Source organism: Notamacropus eugenii, chromosome 6 (genome assembly GCF_028372415.1).
Source record: "Notamacropus eugenii isolate mMacEug1 chromosome 6, mMacEug1.pri_v2, whole genome shotgun sequence".
NCBI lineage: Eukaryota > Metazoa > Chordata > Mammalia > Diprotodontia > Macropodidae > Notamacropus > Notamacropus eugenii.
Window position 1 is genome coordinate 368,694,161 of NC_092877.1, and position 18,653 is coordinate 368,712,813.

The 18,653-nt window shown below is 41.3% G+C and overlaps 1 protein-coding gene across 2 annotated transcripts in view; it reads right to left on the reverse strand.

Annotated features, from left to right (window-relative positions):
• Window positions 1-1,088: 1,088 nt before the first annotated feature.
• KCNAB1 (potassium voltage-gated channel subfamily A regulatory beta subunit 1) overlaps window positions 1,089-18,653 on the reverse strand; it is a 421,316-nt gene continuing 403,751 nt past the window's right edge. For both annotated transcript variants that reach the window (XM_072618659.1, XM_072618660.1), the window contains exons 12-14: window positions 13,481-13,601; window positions 8,171-8,259; window positions 1,089-3,162 (exon numbers count right to left, since the gene is read on the reverse strand). In XM_072618659.1, the coding sequence (XP_072474760.1) occupies window positions 3,073-3,162; window positions 8,171-8,259; window positions 13,481-13,601 (300 nt within the window). In that variant the 3' untranslated portion in view covers window positions 1,089-3,072. The remainder of the gene's footprint in view (window positions 3,163-8,170; window positions 8,260-13,480; window positions 13,602-18,653) is intronic.

Sequence of the window (18,653 nt, forward strand, 5' to 3'; positions counted from 1 at the left end):
TCATGACACAGACATGGTTAAGAATGTCGAGGATTTTTTTGAGGGGGATGTAAGGGAGGACTGTGTGCCCGGCTGTCCCAAGTACTATTCAATAACAACTTTGCCTTCTGTTTGAAGACCCATAAGCAAGTTGGGGCTTTATGTTATTCATCCAAAATCTCTCCAAGCTCCTTTCATTTGGAAACTTCTTGAGATTTTCTTTTTTTTTAGAATTCTCTTCCCTTGTTTTAGGAATTAGAAGCAGAACTATAATAATTCTTGGGCTTGGGATGAGCACCTCGAACTCCAGCTGGTCCAAGCAGTAAGAGTCCCACACCTTTAACTCAACCATTATGAATTTACTTTCTCATCTATTTAGATTTGGACTAGCTTTTCTTATTTGAGAATGAGCTGTTTCAAAGGTCAGGACAGTGGAGAACAAGATCCTCCTGTAAGGCCACTGCACAGGGAGGGGAGAGCTCACCCACTCCTTCCCTGGGAGCTTTCTATTTCATCCCAAACTTACTGTTCTTACGAGCTGCTGAGTTCTGTTATTTCCGTGTTGTGGAAAGGACTCTAAGAGCCATCAGTACCCTTAACATTTGGCACCCTGAGACTGAAGCCCAGTTGTCCAACCTTGGTTCTGGTCCTAGTTAGAAGAATAACAGTACAGCTGAGTGGACTTTAGAGGTCACTGAGTTTAACCTTTGATTTTAAGGGGGGATGCATTGTGAGAAATTAAGTGATTTGCTTGGGGTTAGGCATTTAGTAAGTGTCTGAGGCAGAATTTAAACTTAGTTCTTTTTGATGCCAACCCCAGCGCTTTCTTCATGATGAAAGGTAACATCCTCCAAGTCACGAGGTCCCCGCAAGATCTGAACTCATATCTCTGGATTAAAAATTTATAGAGTTTTTATTGACCAACTAATTATGGTGGTTCATATGTATGGTCATATTGCATAATTGTATCCTTCCCCTTTTCCTATTTGTTACCTATCTTCCCGTTTGTACTTGACAGCAATAACATCCCATTCAGTGGATTGTCCCCTCTTTTGTGATGGTATGTAAGTTTTACCTTGCAACATATAATGAACTTGTTAGTTAGAAGGTTAGATGCACAAAATACTTTTATTATCTCCAAGCAAATGTATAGTAAGTAGATTGCAATTCCTGATACATGGCACCACAGCCCATTTATACACATAGTAGACTGTCAGATGAAATACAGAATGGTTTTTAAAGGTGTTTTTATCATGAATCTGATACTCTTACAGTTGATGGGGGTGAGAGTGGGCAACAAAATTTCCTCCCTGAAACAGTTACAAGTTGATGATTATCAAGGAAAAACTATTGGTGCTACATGTTCACGTTTTAAGATTTCACATTGAACCACTCATCTCTGTAGATGACAGTAAGTACAAGTCTATATGAATTCTACATTCTTTGGGTTCAAAATATTTCACGTAAAAGTGACACGGTCTTTTTGCTGAGAAAATGAAGGTCGAAATTTTGTACTTCTTTCTGGTGGTCTGATCATTAATGGGCCACCAGCAAGACACAGGTTTCTTCCCTTCTGAGGGATAGGTGGGAGTTTACAGCATCTCTGTTAAGTGGATACAGGTGGCAAATACAATATGGCAGGAGAATACAAGAGGTCCTTCAGCAAGAGGATTCATCATAACTCAAGGTTAAAGTCTATTTGTACCCAACCAAACCATTTGCTTTTAGCTCATGCTGTGTCTCATGCATACTATGTGGCTTAATGTGCCTATTATGGTTACAGAGCCATCAGGAAGTTTTCACCTGTTTCTCAGTGGGTCAGCGAGGGACTCCACATTGACCAACGTCCACTGCCTAGGTGACCTAACACCTTCAAGAAACACACAACCAGCTTCGTGTTGATATCTCCCCTCAAATGCTAAGCAATAGATGGATGGTAAAACCCCGAAACTCATCTTAGTGTTGAACACTGGCTTTTTGTGAGCATTTTATGGCATTAAATTGCAACTGAGTATATGTATATCTTCAAAGCTCCAATATTGAAACTTTCAGGAGCTATACCTACAAGCAATCAAGTGAGTGAAACAACTTTTTAATAAAGTATAGACAAAATGGATACTTTGTTTGCAGATACGTTGGTTTATGATTTATTCAGAACTAAGATTCCTTAGAAGCATACATTTATCTCCCTTTCATAAAGTCATCATAACGTCTCTGGTTAATTATTATATGATTCATCCTCTTATCAACTATTCATTTAATCTCTAAGTGAACGTACCATTATTGATATCTGAACAGAACACTGACAGGTGTAGAAGACAGTGTTTGAGGTCCAAACTTCAGCTGATATTTAAAAATAAAGGTAACATAGACAAGTGAGAGGCTGTCCTCGGAGCCTGGGGTGCAAGTCCTGCCTGGGAGGAAGAAGTCACTTAATCTCTCCAAGCCCCAGGGAATCTTCTAAGACTGTGTTATGCACAAAGTGCCAATCTGCCTCAGGGGAGGGAGTTTCCATGCTGGGGGTACTCTATGCTGATGAGATTCCCAGGTCCCCAATAATAATAATGACAGACAGTTTTGTTAATAACCAAGTGAAAGAAAACTCCATTTAAAAAAGAGAAAGACTTGAAATTACTCCTGTTTCCTAAGCCTCCTTAAGACTATAATTAAGACTTTTTTTTAACATATCTCACAATCACATCTGTGGATTTTGTTCGTTTGAAAAAATATATCTGTACAGCCTTCTTTATGTTGCCAAATACCTGAAGGTTATAAATCTTTTGTTTTTGTTTTCCACCTACTTTTCATTGCATAAGCGTGAGGTACACAGCAGGAACGCAGGAATCAGCAGCGGCGTTAGTCATAGGTAAGAAAATAGAATCGCTCTTGTAGGGACGGTGATTTTTGCGTGTTTTCAAACATCCGAGCCCAGCGGTAGCGACAGCAGACACCTCGGAGGATCCAGGAACGCTAGAGGTTGAGTGAGCAGCAGGCTGCTTGCTAAGTGACTTGGATGACTGGATATTGGAACAGTTCGGAAGTGGGGAAAGGCCCCTGTTTTAACCATGCACTTCCATCGCCTCATGCAGCGGATTAGGAGCGATAGTCTTTTTTACTGTAGGGCTTGTTTCGAAGTATGCTATCGATCTCATTGACCACGTGCGATGTCATTTTTGGGAGGACCTGAGATGAAGAGAAAAGGAAAACAAACGGTGGACGGAGCCTTCCAAGCAAAGGGGAAGAGGGAAGACACTGTCACTTTTGTCTTTGTATGATAATATTAACAGCAACCACAACAGCAGTAATAATAGCTAATGTTTCTATGGCCCTTCATGCTCTCTCATTTGATTCTCGTGGCAAATCTGGGAGGGAGGTGTTATTATTATCCCCATTTTACAGATAAGGAAACTGAGACAAACAGGTGCAGAGACTCCCCTAGAGTCACACAGCTAAGCATTGAGGCAAAATTTGAACTCAGATCTTCCAAATTCTAAGTCCAACACTGGCTACTTTACCACCACTGAACAGCACAGTGTCTGTCACATAGATGAACTTTATGATTTCCTGTTGTATTTAATTGAATAGTCAGAATTGAGTATCATTTCTTCCCCATTTTTGCTATTAAATTCTTAGGTAGCCCTCTCCTGACACCCTGTAATGCCTTTTCATGGCGGGGAGATGACCCTCAGTTCCCAGAATCAATATTAGCAGATCACAAGCTCTGACAACACCTACCAAGGTGGTAGTCATTCAATTAAGAAGGATTTATTAAGTGCTGATTGTGTTTGAGGCACTGTTCTCATACTGGGAATACAAAGTAAAACTCCCCCAAACTGGCTCTCATCTTCATGAAGTTTCTATTCTAATGGAGAAGAAATATTCAAATCATATACCAGGAAGACAAGATAACTTTAGGCCTATTTACGGATTGTATGTCAGCTTGATGAGCAAGCTAGCTGAGATTACAAGCCTCATGGCTGGGAGGTTGGCCACTGGGTGATAAAATTTGGGGACTTCCAGGAATTCAGAAAGACAGTTGAGGAGGATGTGAAGGAATTGCAATCTGGACTTGCAGAGAGATTATCTATATGGACAATCATGGATCCCTGAAGTGTCCAAGTAGAGAGATCCAGAGAGAGCCACAAATGTGCTTGGCCAAATGTTTTTGCCTGGACATCTACTACTGAGTAAATCTGTCTTCATCTGGAGAATCTTACTGTAGTATCAAACACTACAGGTTGCTATCATATCTCCACATGCATTACAAAGTCTAAGTATAGGTCATTTACATGATGACTCTCCTTTGTGAAAGTGTTATCTTAGAAGAGTTAAGGGTGAGGTAATCTACTACCCATGAAGTTGTGAGTTGCCACAAAGACACATGTAGCCTATGAAAGTTAAAAAAATAAAACTAAAAATTTTAATCGAGTCTTTATCTTCTCTTAAATGGTATGATACCTAATAAAAATTAGCCAAGTCTTTAAACACCTAGATATTTTAAGTGGAGCACCTATCTTGTACATAACCGGTAGGTGGTACTCTTCTCTTTGGCCTCCACCTTTGGAATTTTGGGGCCCTAGTCATTATTCTCAGACCATGCTTCTCTGGTTCTACCAAGATGGGCTACTTCTCAGCACTGCCCATATTCCACTGGGCATGCCCAAGGAGAAGATATTAGGGGACTGAAACTAGCTCCCAGGTGCTGGTCCATTCCCCTCACCAGAGTACTATGGCTGCCTGGCTTGACATTATAACCTCAAGGCCAGAAGACAAACCCTGAATTCAGTTTAAATTCTTATTTTAGGAAGTTTACCAAAAGTTATCAATCAAAATTAATAAATGATTAGAATGCAGAGCCCCCAGGCTGGGATAAAAAAATCCAAGCTGTTTTAGACAGATGGATCAGACCTCTACTGCCCTCTCTATACCAGACTACCCATTTATCAGCCCCCTCTGTGGTCACTTCCCCTGTTTGCAAATTAATAACTGACAAAAAACACATGACAGTCATGACCAGTCGTTATTTTACATTATAGTTCCTAAGGTACTACCAATAAAATCAGAAAGTAGGTACAACTTAAGCAGTGGAGAATTCTTGTCGTAATATCTTCAGTCTGTGGGGTAGTAGTGGGGCTGGGGCAGGGGGGGTGTAGTGGGGGAGGGCAGAGGAATTAAACCCTTCATCAGGGATTTGAAAAGACAGTGCCCAAGTCACTCTTTCATCTCATTCTGAGTCTATGCAAAGTGCCTGCTGTAAATAAGTCATCTGTCTCTCTCTCTCTGTCTCTCTCCCTCCACCCACCACAGCTCATTGCCACTGACTGCTCTTTCTTATTTCAATCTGCCAACATCTCCTTTCCTTCCAACTCCTATGGCCATGCACACACTCCCAAGAATCTCAGCTCTTCTAGGGCAGGCCAAAAAACGCAGTGCTGTTAATCCAGGGCTACAATTCTCAGAATTCATGCAGTTAGTTAGAGCTTCTCAGTCCTCTCCCAGGACTGAGAGATAAGCCACTTCTCCCTTCTTTTGTTCGTGGAACCAGCAGCAGACATCTGACCCAACCAGCAGGCTTCATCCTCAGGTGGATTTCTCCTGGGCAGAGAGGTAACAAGGGTTATATATACAAGGCTTTTGGGCCCCTAGCTATTACTAGGACCTTTGGTCTTAAATCAATACTTGATTTAGTTAGTCTTGAGTTCTCAAATAGGGTGGAAATTGGAATAGAGAGTGAAAAATATCCATTGAAGAAGCCTAGCAAAGCCCCACAGCATCTGACCCTGGGCAGGGGCTCCATTCAGGACTAGAAGACTATCCTGATTTCTTCTCTCCGTTCTTCACAGTGCCTGAAGCACAGGTTACTCCATGGGCCAAGGGACAGAGATTGATTCCTCTCTGGAATAGTTTACTGCTCTACATGGAGCTGTAGTCATGAATAATGATTCTCGATTACAGTTCCTGGTTTCAGCCACACTATTTGACTGTTTGTAGTTACATTAGTACCATATCCACGATTTTGCAAACTGGAAAGCACCCTGTAAATGCTCCTTCTTCCTTCCTCTCCTTTCTCTACCTCCTTCTTCTCTTTTTTCTTCTATTTCTACTCTTCCTCTTTCCCTCCCCCTCCTCTCCTGTCCCCTTCTCCTCTTCCTCTCCCTCTTCCTCCTTCTCCTCCTCATCATTGTCAGTATCACTATATTTACATCTCTTTATTAACCCTTCCCTCAAAAGAATCGAAGCCTTTGGACTGAGAGCTGGATCTGAATCTTCTGGATTGGAAACAGCTGGTCAGTTACAGGATGGGCAGTGAGCTTGGGATTTCATTAGTAAGTGGAACTCCCAGATAAGAAAACTCCTTCTATCAAAGCAGATTGGCACGTTCTCTGCAACTTACAGTTTTAGAGAATTGCCTTGAATCTATGATCCTAAGATGATGTTGGGGGAAAGAGGGAGGGAAAAGAGGGAAGATCATTTAAAAATTTTAAATTCATTTTAGTTTTTAGGCTATTATTTGTTTTTAAAATATTTGAATTCTAAATTCTTTCTGTTCTTCTCACCCTTCCCCACTCACTGAGAAGGCAAAAATAAAATGTTCATGTGAAGTGACAGGTGTCATGTAAAGTTACACAAAACATACGTCCGTATTAGCCAGGTTGCCAAAAACAAAACCAAGAAAAATGAAGTGAACAAAAGTATGCTTCAATCTGCACTCAGAATTTATTAGTTGTCTCTCTAAGGGCAGATAGCATTTTTCACCATGGGTCCTTTGGAGTTGGCTTGGATCACCGTATTGCTAAAAAGAACCAAGTCATTCACAGTGGGTCATTGTACAGTATTGCTGTTACTGTCTACAATGTTCTTCTGGCTCTGCTTACTTCACTTCGCATCACTTCATATAAGTCTTGACAGAGGACAGTTTGCACACTTCATTTTTATATTCTCAACACTGGAATTGTGAAGGCTTCACAGCTTCTAATCTGACCCAGAGTCAGGCTGTTCAGGAGTCAGCTCAAGCCAAGCCAATTGTTAAATTTTCAGTGTGAGAATTTACACCTTGGAAATCAGAAAATGGTATGAAGCCAGAGCTTCATTGATTATTTTGTTGACCATGGGTGATACAACCTCAGCTTCATGTGGCCCACAGCACTACCATGAGGCCCAAACCACATTAAAATATAGTTGGGAAACGCTTAACAAAATAAATAAAAATATGATAAAACATAGATAATATCACATTTACAAACAAAGTCCATACGCGGCTCAGAGATCCTTGTATAGGAATTCTTTAGTGGCCCTGTTTCTATTTGTGTTTCACCTTAAGGAAATGGTCTAGAAAATGTTAATAATGAAGATTAAACTTAAAAGTGGGTCATGTACACATACACTCACACATATATTTTTTCTTTTGGAGAGTCCGTTGTTAGGATTTGCCAACACTATTGATTCAAACCCTCTACATTATTGTTCCCTGGTCATCCTAATGTCAAGCTTTCATCAGCATGCCTTTCTCCTCCTTCCTCTACCCTGCCCTGGGCAGCCCCCTCTTCCCCTACCAACAAATACCATGGCTTTCCACCTTCATCTCTGGGAACAATAATAAAATTCAACACAGTCTTTCTGGGAAAGGACATTGCAATCAGCAGCTTATTTCTACTCATCATCTCTCTGACTTCCTTGACCAAAACACTCCTCCCTGGGCACCATTCCCTATATTAGATTATAAGTTCCTTGAGGGCAGGGATCATCTTATATTTATGTCCCCATTAACATAGCACAGTGCTTGGCACATGGTAAAAGCTTAGTAACTATCTTTTAATTCATTTGTTCTCAGCTGTGAAGTGCAGCAAACCATGGGAAGTAATTGATTTTAAATTGATATAATACTGATGTATGTCCAGGATTTTTCTCCAGCCTCCTTGATGGAATCAGAGTCTACCAGACTTATTGATGATTCATTGGTACATGGACCAGAGTTGTTTATTGGCTAAGATTGATGCTTAATATTATAATTGTTTCCAAACTAGATCTAACTCATCCTTGGAGTCTAGGATTTCCAGACAACTCAAAGGTTATGATTCTCTGAGGCACTGAGATGAAGAAAATGAAATCACCATCTGAGGAGAGTCTCAAAGGAACTTCATATCACAAGAGATCATTCTTGATAGAACTCATTGGTAGTGGATCTACTTACCTGTATGGCACCGAGGTTTTCTATTAGTTGCTCAGGACTGGAACACCCCAGGAGAACAGAGCTCACTCCCTCATTCCGCAGGCACCATGCTAGGGAAAAATAAGAATCAATTATGTACTCCAAGCACTTCTTAGAATTGTCAGAGGAATAACATATGTAATGTGATTGTTAAACCTTAAAGTACCATATAATGTTACTACTACTACTGCTGCTGCTAATAGCAACAATATTTTATTTACAAAGTGTACAAAGTATTCTACCTTTTAGGGTAGATAGACCAACTTTTATCCCATGGAAGTTGTGGTACTCCATGCCATGGTGCAATCCACCTCCCCATTCATAAACCTCTTTATCTTGGCTACTCAGATTGTCTCCCATTCTTGAGGGTCTTCCTCTTCGCTGGCAGCTAATCTCATTGAGGTGTCACCATTCAGTTGTTACGTTTTAATAGGGACTCTCTGATCATGATGATGGTGATGATGATGATGATAGATGACATTTCTTTCATATTGTAAGGTTTACCTCACATTTTACACAGTCTCCTTGGAGTGCCATGACAGCCTAGGAGATAGGTATTATAACTAAGATAATTTTACAGATATAGAACCCAAAGTTCAGAAAAATTAACTGACTTCTCACCATCACACAGCAGATAAGCACCTTGACTGAAATGATTCTATAACTTTCCCATTACATCTGAAGAGGCTTTTCTCAGACCTTGCCCTATGGGACCTCTCTGCAACTTTTGAAACTGCTCATCACCTTCTCCTGGATCACCTCCTCTTTGAGTTTTCATCCCTTTTCTGCTCTTTCCACGGTTTTCTCCTACCTGCCTGACCATTTTCTCTCAGTCTCCTTTGCTGGATCATCATCCATCCCCTTCCTCCCAGGGGTGAATCTTCCCCAACTCAGGTGCCATTTCCTCCTGGAGGAGGTCTCTCTAGCTACTGGTGTCTTCTCACCCCAGAAGATATAATAGCTGTATTATAAATTTTGTATTTATTTTTATGTATGTATGTTTTTTCCCAATAGGATATATATCCTTCAAGGCAGGAATTATTTTTTCTTTTAATTATATATATCCAGAACATAGCACAACTTCAGGCATGTAGTAAGTGCTTAATAAATGCTTATCGATTGAATGAAATTATTGATCTAGGTACAAAGCAATGACAAACAAAAGGATGTAGTAGACAAAACATTGAAGCGGTCAATGAACATTTATCAAGTTCCTACTATGTGTCAGACACTGTGTTAAAGTGCTGAGAATACAAATCAGAAAAATAAATTATACTCCTTGTCTTTAAGGAGCTTATATTCTAATGGAGGAAGACAATTTTAAAAAGGAGGAAGGGACCTCAAGAGGTCAAGGGTGGGGGAGCTGGTTTGCTCTGGTGTTTATGGAGTGGAAACCAAGCAGAAGAGCTGATGGGAAATGAAGAGCTGGCTGGAAAATTCTGAGCCCTCCATAAAGGGAAGCTGTGGGAGTCCTCTAATCAGAAGGGAGGGGCAACTGAGGGTATTAAGGATGGGGTGAATATCAAAACAGAAGAAATCTTCTTGATGAGATTCCTAACGATGAGCTTATCCTATGGACAGCAGGATGTTCACAGAGTGGGGCAGAGCAGCTGGTGGGAAAAGGCCTGAGTTGAAGTCTTCACTCAGACAAATACTAGGTCACTCCCTAGACAAAACCTTTCCTGTCTCTGCACCTCATTTACCTCATTCTGTAGGAAGAAGGCCTTCCATCTCTAACATCCTCTGATTTCTCTGTATAATATAATTTCATGGATATTCTAGAGTAGAGGGTCGTTTGTATTGTGAACCCCTTTGGTAGTCTGGGGAAGCCTAGAGCTCTTCTCAGATTTTAAAATTTTAACCACAGTGGAAGAAAATGCTAAATTTCAGTTAGAAATTGGCGAAAATAAATGTATATATTTTTCCCCAACCAAGTTCATGGATCTCCAGAATTGTATCCTGGACCGCAAGTTAGGAACTCCTATTCTCTTAGAGATCACTAATTCCAAGAAATTTGCTCTGTCTTGCAGTGAGAGGACAGACTCCTCCCTTGTTGCCCTGCCAATGGATGGCTCTGTCCTGCAGACTTGCCCAAATCTATCGGTAACTGCACCTGTGTATGATTTGGGATAATTATTGATGGAATCTTACCACAGAAGTTGGTGAAGATTCAGACTGCCATGTAAACAGCTACAGAAGGTGCTTGCCATATCCCAGGACTCCCAGAAACCCTCTCTCTATGCAGGTGTAGGCAGCGGGATGCCAGGGGTCAGGGATGTTTATTTAAATGGCTCACTTCCTTCTGGAGCAGTGGTTTATCTCTGGGCACCACAATGGATCAAGGGCAGCGTGACCCCAGTTAATTGCCCTCTCATTGCCCTCATAGATTTGTGGTGGGAACTTGTTCATGAAGGATGAAAAGAAATTGGGATATTTGTCCTGTGTTTCTGGACAGAGGTAGGGGACAGAAGTGGGTGATAGAAAGTTATGGATATGAAGAATGAATTTATCTGTCACAACTGTAGGGCAATACTTAAGTCAACAGAGACTCCCCTCTCTAGGCATCAATAGCTTTTCCACACTTTCAAAGTTCAGTTCAAAGGATCCTGCATCACAAGCAACTCAGTTATTGACTTAAGTAAATGCTTTTATACTTTCCCCTTACTGACTTCTCTATCAGATAGAGAGCCTCTCATAAAGAGTTCATACAGTTGAAAGAACAGGCATGTAGGTTGGTAGTTACTGATATTCTTGGTTGATTTTTGTTTTAATGAGGATATTAAGAAGATCTAGGATTTCGGTATTAATAAGGACCACTAGATTCTCCAAACACTGAGTGGGAGACCAGTCAGCCATCTAGAGAGAGGTTAGGAAAATCCCCTTTTAGCTTATCTCTCTGGAACCTCATCACCCTTCTTGGCTTGTGCCAAAGAGCCTCTAAAGGCAGATGCTGTGGTGATGCCATTCCAGAGCCAAGGAGAAGAGAATCTCCAGTACAGTTTCTAGTTCCTTTCTACAAACAAAAAGAAATTATCGGTAACAAGTTCACAGTTTCTTATACAAAAGTCTTGTTCTTTGTATGCTAACATGTTTACTTATTGTTAAGTTCACATAATAAAGACAATGGTAGAATCGGGAGGCAACAGCCATAGACTAGCCTTCCAATTTTACAGATGGGGAAATTGAGACTCTCTCTGTCTCTAAATGTTACTCAAATAGATCTATGATCTTACTGATTCAGGAGCATGTAGTATGAATTACATGTGCCTGCTCAGCCTCTAGGACCCTTAATCAAATTCTCCCAGAAATTTGCTCTAGGAGAATCCTGCCAACATGCTAGACACCTTCTCTAATTTCTCCTGGGAAGTGCTCTGGCCACCCACCGATCATCCTTGGCTCTTGTTATGTGACCAAGTGCTCTCCTGGTCCTGCTTACTTAACTGTATCAGTTCATACAAATTGTCCTAAGTTTCTCAGAAATCATTACTTTCAATTTTTTTATGGTACAATAAATTTCCTTTACATTAATATGCAATTATTTCTTTAACCATTTCTTCCTTATTCCAGTTCTTGGCCAATACAGAAAGAGTGCTCTAAATGGTTGTTTTTTTTAAAACTGGATTATCAGCAACCCTCACTTAAGCTTTCTCAGTCTCAGTGTGCTCATCTGTAAAATAGAGATGATGATAGCTGTAGGACTTCAGGAGGTTGTAGTGAGGTTCAGAGGAGGTAATGTGTGGAAAGCAAAACTGCTGTTGAAATGTCAGCCATCCTTTCTTGATCTTATCTTTCCCCCCACCCCCACCTCCCCATCTGCCTATCTAATACTTCCTTCAGAACTCAAAAAAAGAAAAACTCCCTTATTCTAGGAGCCTTCTCTGACCATCTCTGTGGTTTTACTTATTCTACACAGCATCTCTCAAGTTCATTTTATGTGATTTTTGCACGAGCATAGCTTCCAGGAGGGCACTCATTTTGGAGGATGTTTAGAGAAAAGCTCTAGTGTTCTGAGTGGATGACAGTGTAGGTCAGGTGACTGGAGAGTGGGGGGGAAAAGCAGAGGGTTTGACAATAGCAGGAGGGGGCTGTTGACTCAGCTTCCTTCCTAAATCCTGGCCATCCCATCTCCCAGTAAGGTCACCAGATGGAAGTGGGTTTTTATTTCTTCCTCTGCCTGTTTGCTTATTGCTGACAAATCCTCTGAGCGTTTCTCATTATACCTTAAGAAATCAAAGGAGATATTCTCCTCTTAGAACAGCTTTGGTGTGCTGGTGCATTCTGACAAAATGATATTTCTAAAATGCAAATCCAACCATGCTCCTCTTCTACTTGAGAAACTTCACTGACTCGCTCTTATCCTTAGGATAAATGATAATATCATTCCCAGCCTGGCATTTGAAGTCTGTCATAATCTGACTTCCGCCTACTTTTTCTCATCTTATTTCCTGACTTCCCTTTGAGGAATTCTCTGTCACTGGAATATCGACTGTTTCTTATGCAACTGTTCAATCCCCCACCTCCATGACTTTGCATAGATTGTCTCTCATTGTCCCCTCCTAGAGTCCTGGCTGCCTTTGAAACAGAACTCAGTCATGAAATTCTACAGGCAGCATTTCTTGGTCGGCACCCCCGCCCTCCAGCTGTCAGGGCTGTCCCCCTCTCCAATTTGTATTGTGTGACATTGTATGTGCTTATGAATCCCACCGGAAGAATGGACATTCCTTGAGGACAGGGATCAATTCATTTTTGTCTTTGTGTCTCCTGCACCCAGCACAGTATCTGGCATATGGGAGGCCCTAAATAAATGTTAGTTAAATTGAATTCTCCCCTACTTCTTTATCATTATTGGACTGGGCCCTCTTTTGAATACTGTTTAAACAAAGGTAAAAATACATGAAAGGAAATGGATGGGAGCAGAAAAGCCAGTTGTCACCTAGGTTTTTACTGCTTCTTTCTAAATGTATACGTGTGTATATGTACCTGAGCATGTGTGTTATTATTTTAATGTAATTCCTTGAGGTGAGAATAACTTCAATTTTTGGTGTTTGTATCCCCAGGGCCTGGGCCCCATAGTAGGTACTTAATTAAACCTTGTTGAATGAATGAATAAGGAATGAGGAAGGAAACATCTAGGAATGGAGAAAATGATTTGGATTTCTGGAAAACTCTCTTGAGAGATCAATGGGTGTCTGCAATTAGACTGAGAAAAAACAGCACAAGAAAGGGATTGAAAAAGATGAAGCATCTGTGACCCCAGGAAAGCCTGGCTTCTCCCGGACCACTGGTTCTTACCCACTGCTAGCTGAGGTAGAGTGCAGCCCAGACGTTCTGCAATTGGAGAAAGGTCCTTCAGCTTGGTTTGCTGCTTTCTTCCTTCTTCACTTATGATTTTTTCCTTCAGCCACTGGTAGCACTGGGGGTGAAAGAGAGCAAAACTTAATACTACTTAAATATTTAGTGGGAAAGATGGATTGGTCAGACTGAGTCTCAACTGATGTCTCTTGATCTGTCCCAGAATCAGTTCAAGTCACAGATGCTGGTGTCCCAAATGGGATGGCCTTACAAGGTCTAGCACCTGTGTCTCATTGGCTCATGAAGGTGATTCTAGGTCCTTGATGGTCACTCTAGTGGATAGAGTAAGCTGTAGCAGGTTCAATCAGACTAGAAAGGCCTTGAGTGTCATTGCAGCAACAGACTGAGCCTGCTCTCCCAAGTTGCTCCAGTTAAATACAGAGAGACTCATTATCAGCTGGCCAATGGGTGATGAATTCTTCGGCCATCACAGCCAATAAAACAAAGAAAAGGTTTTTCAAAATGACTCCTAAAAATGAAAAATGTTGGAGAAGATGTGGGAGAGTTGGAACACTAGTTCATTGTTGGTGGAGCTATGAGTTGATTTAACAGAGCAGTTTGGAGAGCAGTTTGGAACTATGCCCAAAGGGCTACAAAAATGTGCATACCCTTTGCCCCAGCAATACTACTTCCAGGGCTATATCCCAAAGGGGTTACAAAAATGAGAAAAGGACCCACATGTACAAAAATATTTATAACAGCTCTTTTTGTGGTGGTCAAGAACTGGAAATCGAGGGGATACCCATCATTTGGGGAATGGCTGAACAAGTTGTGTATATGAATGTAATGGAATACTATTGTATCATAAGAAATGATGAGTAGACAGACTTCAGAAAAACCTGGAAAGACTTATATGAACTGATGCTGAATGAAGCAGGCAGAACCGGAAGAACATTATACGCAACAACAGCCACAATATTTGAGGACTGATTTTGATGGACTTAGCCCTTCTCAGCAATGCAAGGACCTAAAACAGTTCCAAAAGATTCATGATGCAAAATGCCATCTACATCCAGAAAAAGAACTCTGGAGTCAGAAAACAGAATGAAACAAACTATTTTCTCTTTTTTTATGTTATGTTTTGTTTTTTTCATGGTTTCTCCCATTTGCTTTAATTCTTCTATGCAACATGACTAATGTGAAAATGTGTTTAATAGGAATGTATGTGTAGAACCTATACAAAATTGTATGCTGTCTTGGAGAGGAAGGGAGAGGGGAGGGGAGAAAATTTGGAACTTATGGAAGTGATTGTTGAAAACTGAAAACAAATCAATTGATAAATTTGGAAAAAAAGTAAAATGACACCTCATCCTTCTGGTTGGTTGTTGTCCTTCCTTCTGAAAGAGGACCAAAATGACATCACCATGGTAAAGTGAAGTTTCAGTGTGTCCAACTGTGTCTGATCAGACCAATAGGAGCTCGGAATGCTCTACCACAGGTTGGGCACAGATAGGGTGAATATTTGGGGTGGATACCCCAAATTTGTGCATCCTATGTTTACTTTGTGCTGTCTCAATTCTGCTTTGCTCAAAGAGCATAGCACCCTTTCTGATGTGGGCACGCCATGCTGAGCAGTCTTGTGCCAGTGTCTCTCATGTTGCAGTCAAGTCCAAAGTTCTTGAGAGAGACCTTGAGAGTTCTGAGAGAGAGTAACCCCTTCTACTTCCATAGTGATGGCAGACTGGTAGAAAAGGAAGCAGAGGATGCTAAGAGCCTGCCCAAATATGAACATAAAACCACACTTGACAGAGTTTACCATCTAATGCAAGGTATTGCCTTGACTCCCACACCTAAAACTGGAGTAAGTCCTGTGCTCTGTAATAAGGAAGAAGAGCTGTCTCCTGAATGACTGTGATCTTAAAATCTCAAAATGACCATTTAAAAAATTTTTTAAACTTGCTGATTTTAAAGGCTTTTTATTGTCTTAAAGCACAAGCCAGGTTATTTTGAAAATTTTGGCAAACAATTCTGTAGAGTAGAAGAATGAATACTTACATGTGAACAAAATCTAATTTTAAGATGTAGTAAAAACATATATAATTTCATCTCCCTGAACTTGTAAAAATGATTGTAGAATTATTCTACCCTAGCCAAAGATGTCAGGATGAGAAAATACTCGTTAAGGCATGAGAAGGTGGGTGGCACTACTGTGCAGCATATGGACTCAGCTCACCCTCACCCAGGCAGGGCCCCTTTGAGAGGCAGCCCAGAGAGCCTTCCAGCTTGGAAGTCAGGGAACGAAGACTTCAGTCTTGGTACTTCCTTGAGCTGTAGGCCCTGCGTGACTTGGGATAATAATTCACTTCTTCCCTGGTATTCAGTTTCCTTATCTGCCAAAGTAGGAGGTTGGAGCAGATGATCTCTTAGGGTCTTTTCAGTTCCAAATCTGCAATCCTTTTCATGTAGACACTTTTCATGTTTTCTTACTTTTCCAGGGGTTTCTTTTTGACCATGGCAGAGGTAACAAGGGAATCTCTCAGCCAAGGTAGGAACAGCTCAGCTAGAAGGAGATTTCAGCATAGGTAACTCTTTTCCTTTTTTTATTTTTTAGTGAAACTATTAAAAACTATGCCACTGTACAAGCCTCCAGAGACTCTAGGCTCTGACTTTCTTTGGAGAAAGCATGTGCCAAGTTATAGATACTTCTGACCTTTAGTTTCTCCAAGGAAATAAATGGCACAATATTCAGCTATGGACAGATCCCAGGCACTCCACCCACACTATTTTAATGAATTACATCTTTTCACAAAATGTTTTTCATAATCAAATGAAGCCTCCCTAGGGATAGTTGCAAATGAACGCCCTAGCTATATTGTTACTTTGTCTATGTGAGTGCGTGTACATGTGTGTGTGTTTGTCCCCATGTGTAAATTTTGTGAACAATAAATATTTTCAGGAAGAGAAAGCAGAAAAGATGAGGTATACCAGTTTTATTCACCTTCTCCAATCTTGCAGGCTTATGGTCAGGCTCTTGTCTGAGACAGAACAGTGCTCTGAGCAGAGGTTGTAGGAAGATTTGGCTCCCCCTTCCCCCAGAATAAGGTGGGTTGCCAGTCCAAGCCCTGAAGTTCTTCAGGGGTTACATTTGATGCCAATGATTTCAGGGTGTGCAGGCATCAGTGGTAAAGATTGGCATTCCAGCTTTCCCAGGCAGCACTCCCAGAAATGTTACGGACTGCTGGAGTGAGTTCCCCCACAGTTCATTTTTGTTCTTAATAGGAAAACTAGTCTTGGTCTAAATTTGGTGTAAACTCCTTGCTGACATTTTCCAGGGACCCAGAGCTCCAAATGTGACGTGAAGGCAAACCATCACTGGCAGAAGCCCAGGAATTATTAGAATAAGGGATCTGAATTTGTTGTTCCAGAGTGTACTTGGCTACATCCATAGATCTAGAAATTCATTGATATGGGTCTTCCCTTGATGATGCCTATCAATTCTCTTTTAGTTCTCTGAACATTAGGTAGACATTTGGTTGCATGGAATATTCTTTGAGCTCACCAATTGCCTAGTTCATCAATGAAGGAAGAATGAATGGAAAAACATTTATTGTTTCCCTCATAAATCAGATACTATAGTAAATACTAGAGACTCAATTATAAACAAATAAGACAATCCTCACCCTCAAGGAGTTCACATGATGACAATGGAAGACAATATATACTGGAGAATGAGGTCCAGGGAAGCCAGAGGGAATGGTGGTTGGTGTCCTAGTGTGATTGATTGACGTTTCCTTTTCAGGAATGGTAGCATAGATTGGATGACTGATCTCAGAGCTAGAATAGGAAAGCTGAGGAGGGGAGGACACATACTAGGCAAGCCATGAAGATGGCCAGGAAGTGTCTACACAGGATGAGGTGGACATTCACTAATCAAATGCCAGGGTCCCCTACATTTTCTCTGGTCCTACAACTTCCCCCTTCTCGAGTGTCATTCTTCATGGGCTTTGCTTTGCAGCCTGCTCGTGCCTCTTCATTGCCCTCTAGGTGACCCTAGACTCAAATTCTTCAGTGGTATGCCATGACTCACGCACAACATCCTCTGAAGAATGTTGTTAACCAAAAATAGAAGCCTTTGTTTCAGAGAAATGTTTAAGGTCATGACAAGGGCTGTGTAAGTTGCCATAACAACAGAGTCATATGCCCACTGGCACATGTGTATGGCATTTTTGAGAATAATGCCTATGGAGAACATCCTCGGAGGCTTGAGAAGGGAACCAGAAGACTTCTTCATAAGATATTCTATAGTAGGTCGCACGATTGGCTGACAGATATAGAGAATGCACTTGAGGGCAGAGCAAAATGCTTCCTTAAAGACTTCCTCCCAGCAAAAAAGTGTCATTTGTGATTTAATGATCATCTCTGTGCAGATGATTCTGAACAATACCTTTCCAGTAACCCCTCTTTTAACCTCCCTGATCCTCTAGACTACCATCCTCCCAGCCATCGAGGCTCACAACCTAATTGTCATCCTTGATTCATTTCTTCTCATGTCCAATAAGTTGCCAAGTCCTGTCAATTCTACCTTCAAAGCATCTCTTCCATATATCCCTTTCTCTCCTCTGATGTAGACCCTGAATGCCTGAAGCCCAGCTGATCTGCCTGCCTCAAGTCCTTCCCTTCTGTAGCCCAACCTCCACTCAACTGTCAGTTTGGTCTTCATAATCTGAGGTCTGGCCGTGGCACTCCCCTATTCAATAAACTCCAGGAGCTGTCTCTTACCTCCAGGATGAAATATAAAGCCCTGTGGCTTTTAAAGGGCCTCATCACTTGACCCTTCCTACCTTTCCAGTCTTCTATCACCCTCCCCTCCACATATTCTGTGATCTGCTAGCACTGGATTCCTTGAATTTCCTCAACCATGGCACTCCATCTCCTTTTTGTTTGGCCATGCTGGCTGCCCCCTAGGACCTGAAATGTTCCCCTTCCTCCTCTCCATGTCAGCTTCTCTAGTTTCCATCAAGTCTTGGCTTAAATTCTACCTTTTGCAAGAAGTGTTTTCCAACCCCTTGTCATACTAAAGTCTTCCCTCTGGGCTCATCTCCAATTTGTCCTACCTGTGACTTGTTTGTACAGATCTCTGTCCTCTCCTGTTAGACTGGGAGCTCCCTGAGGG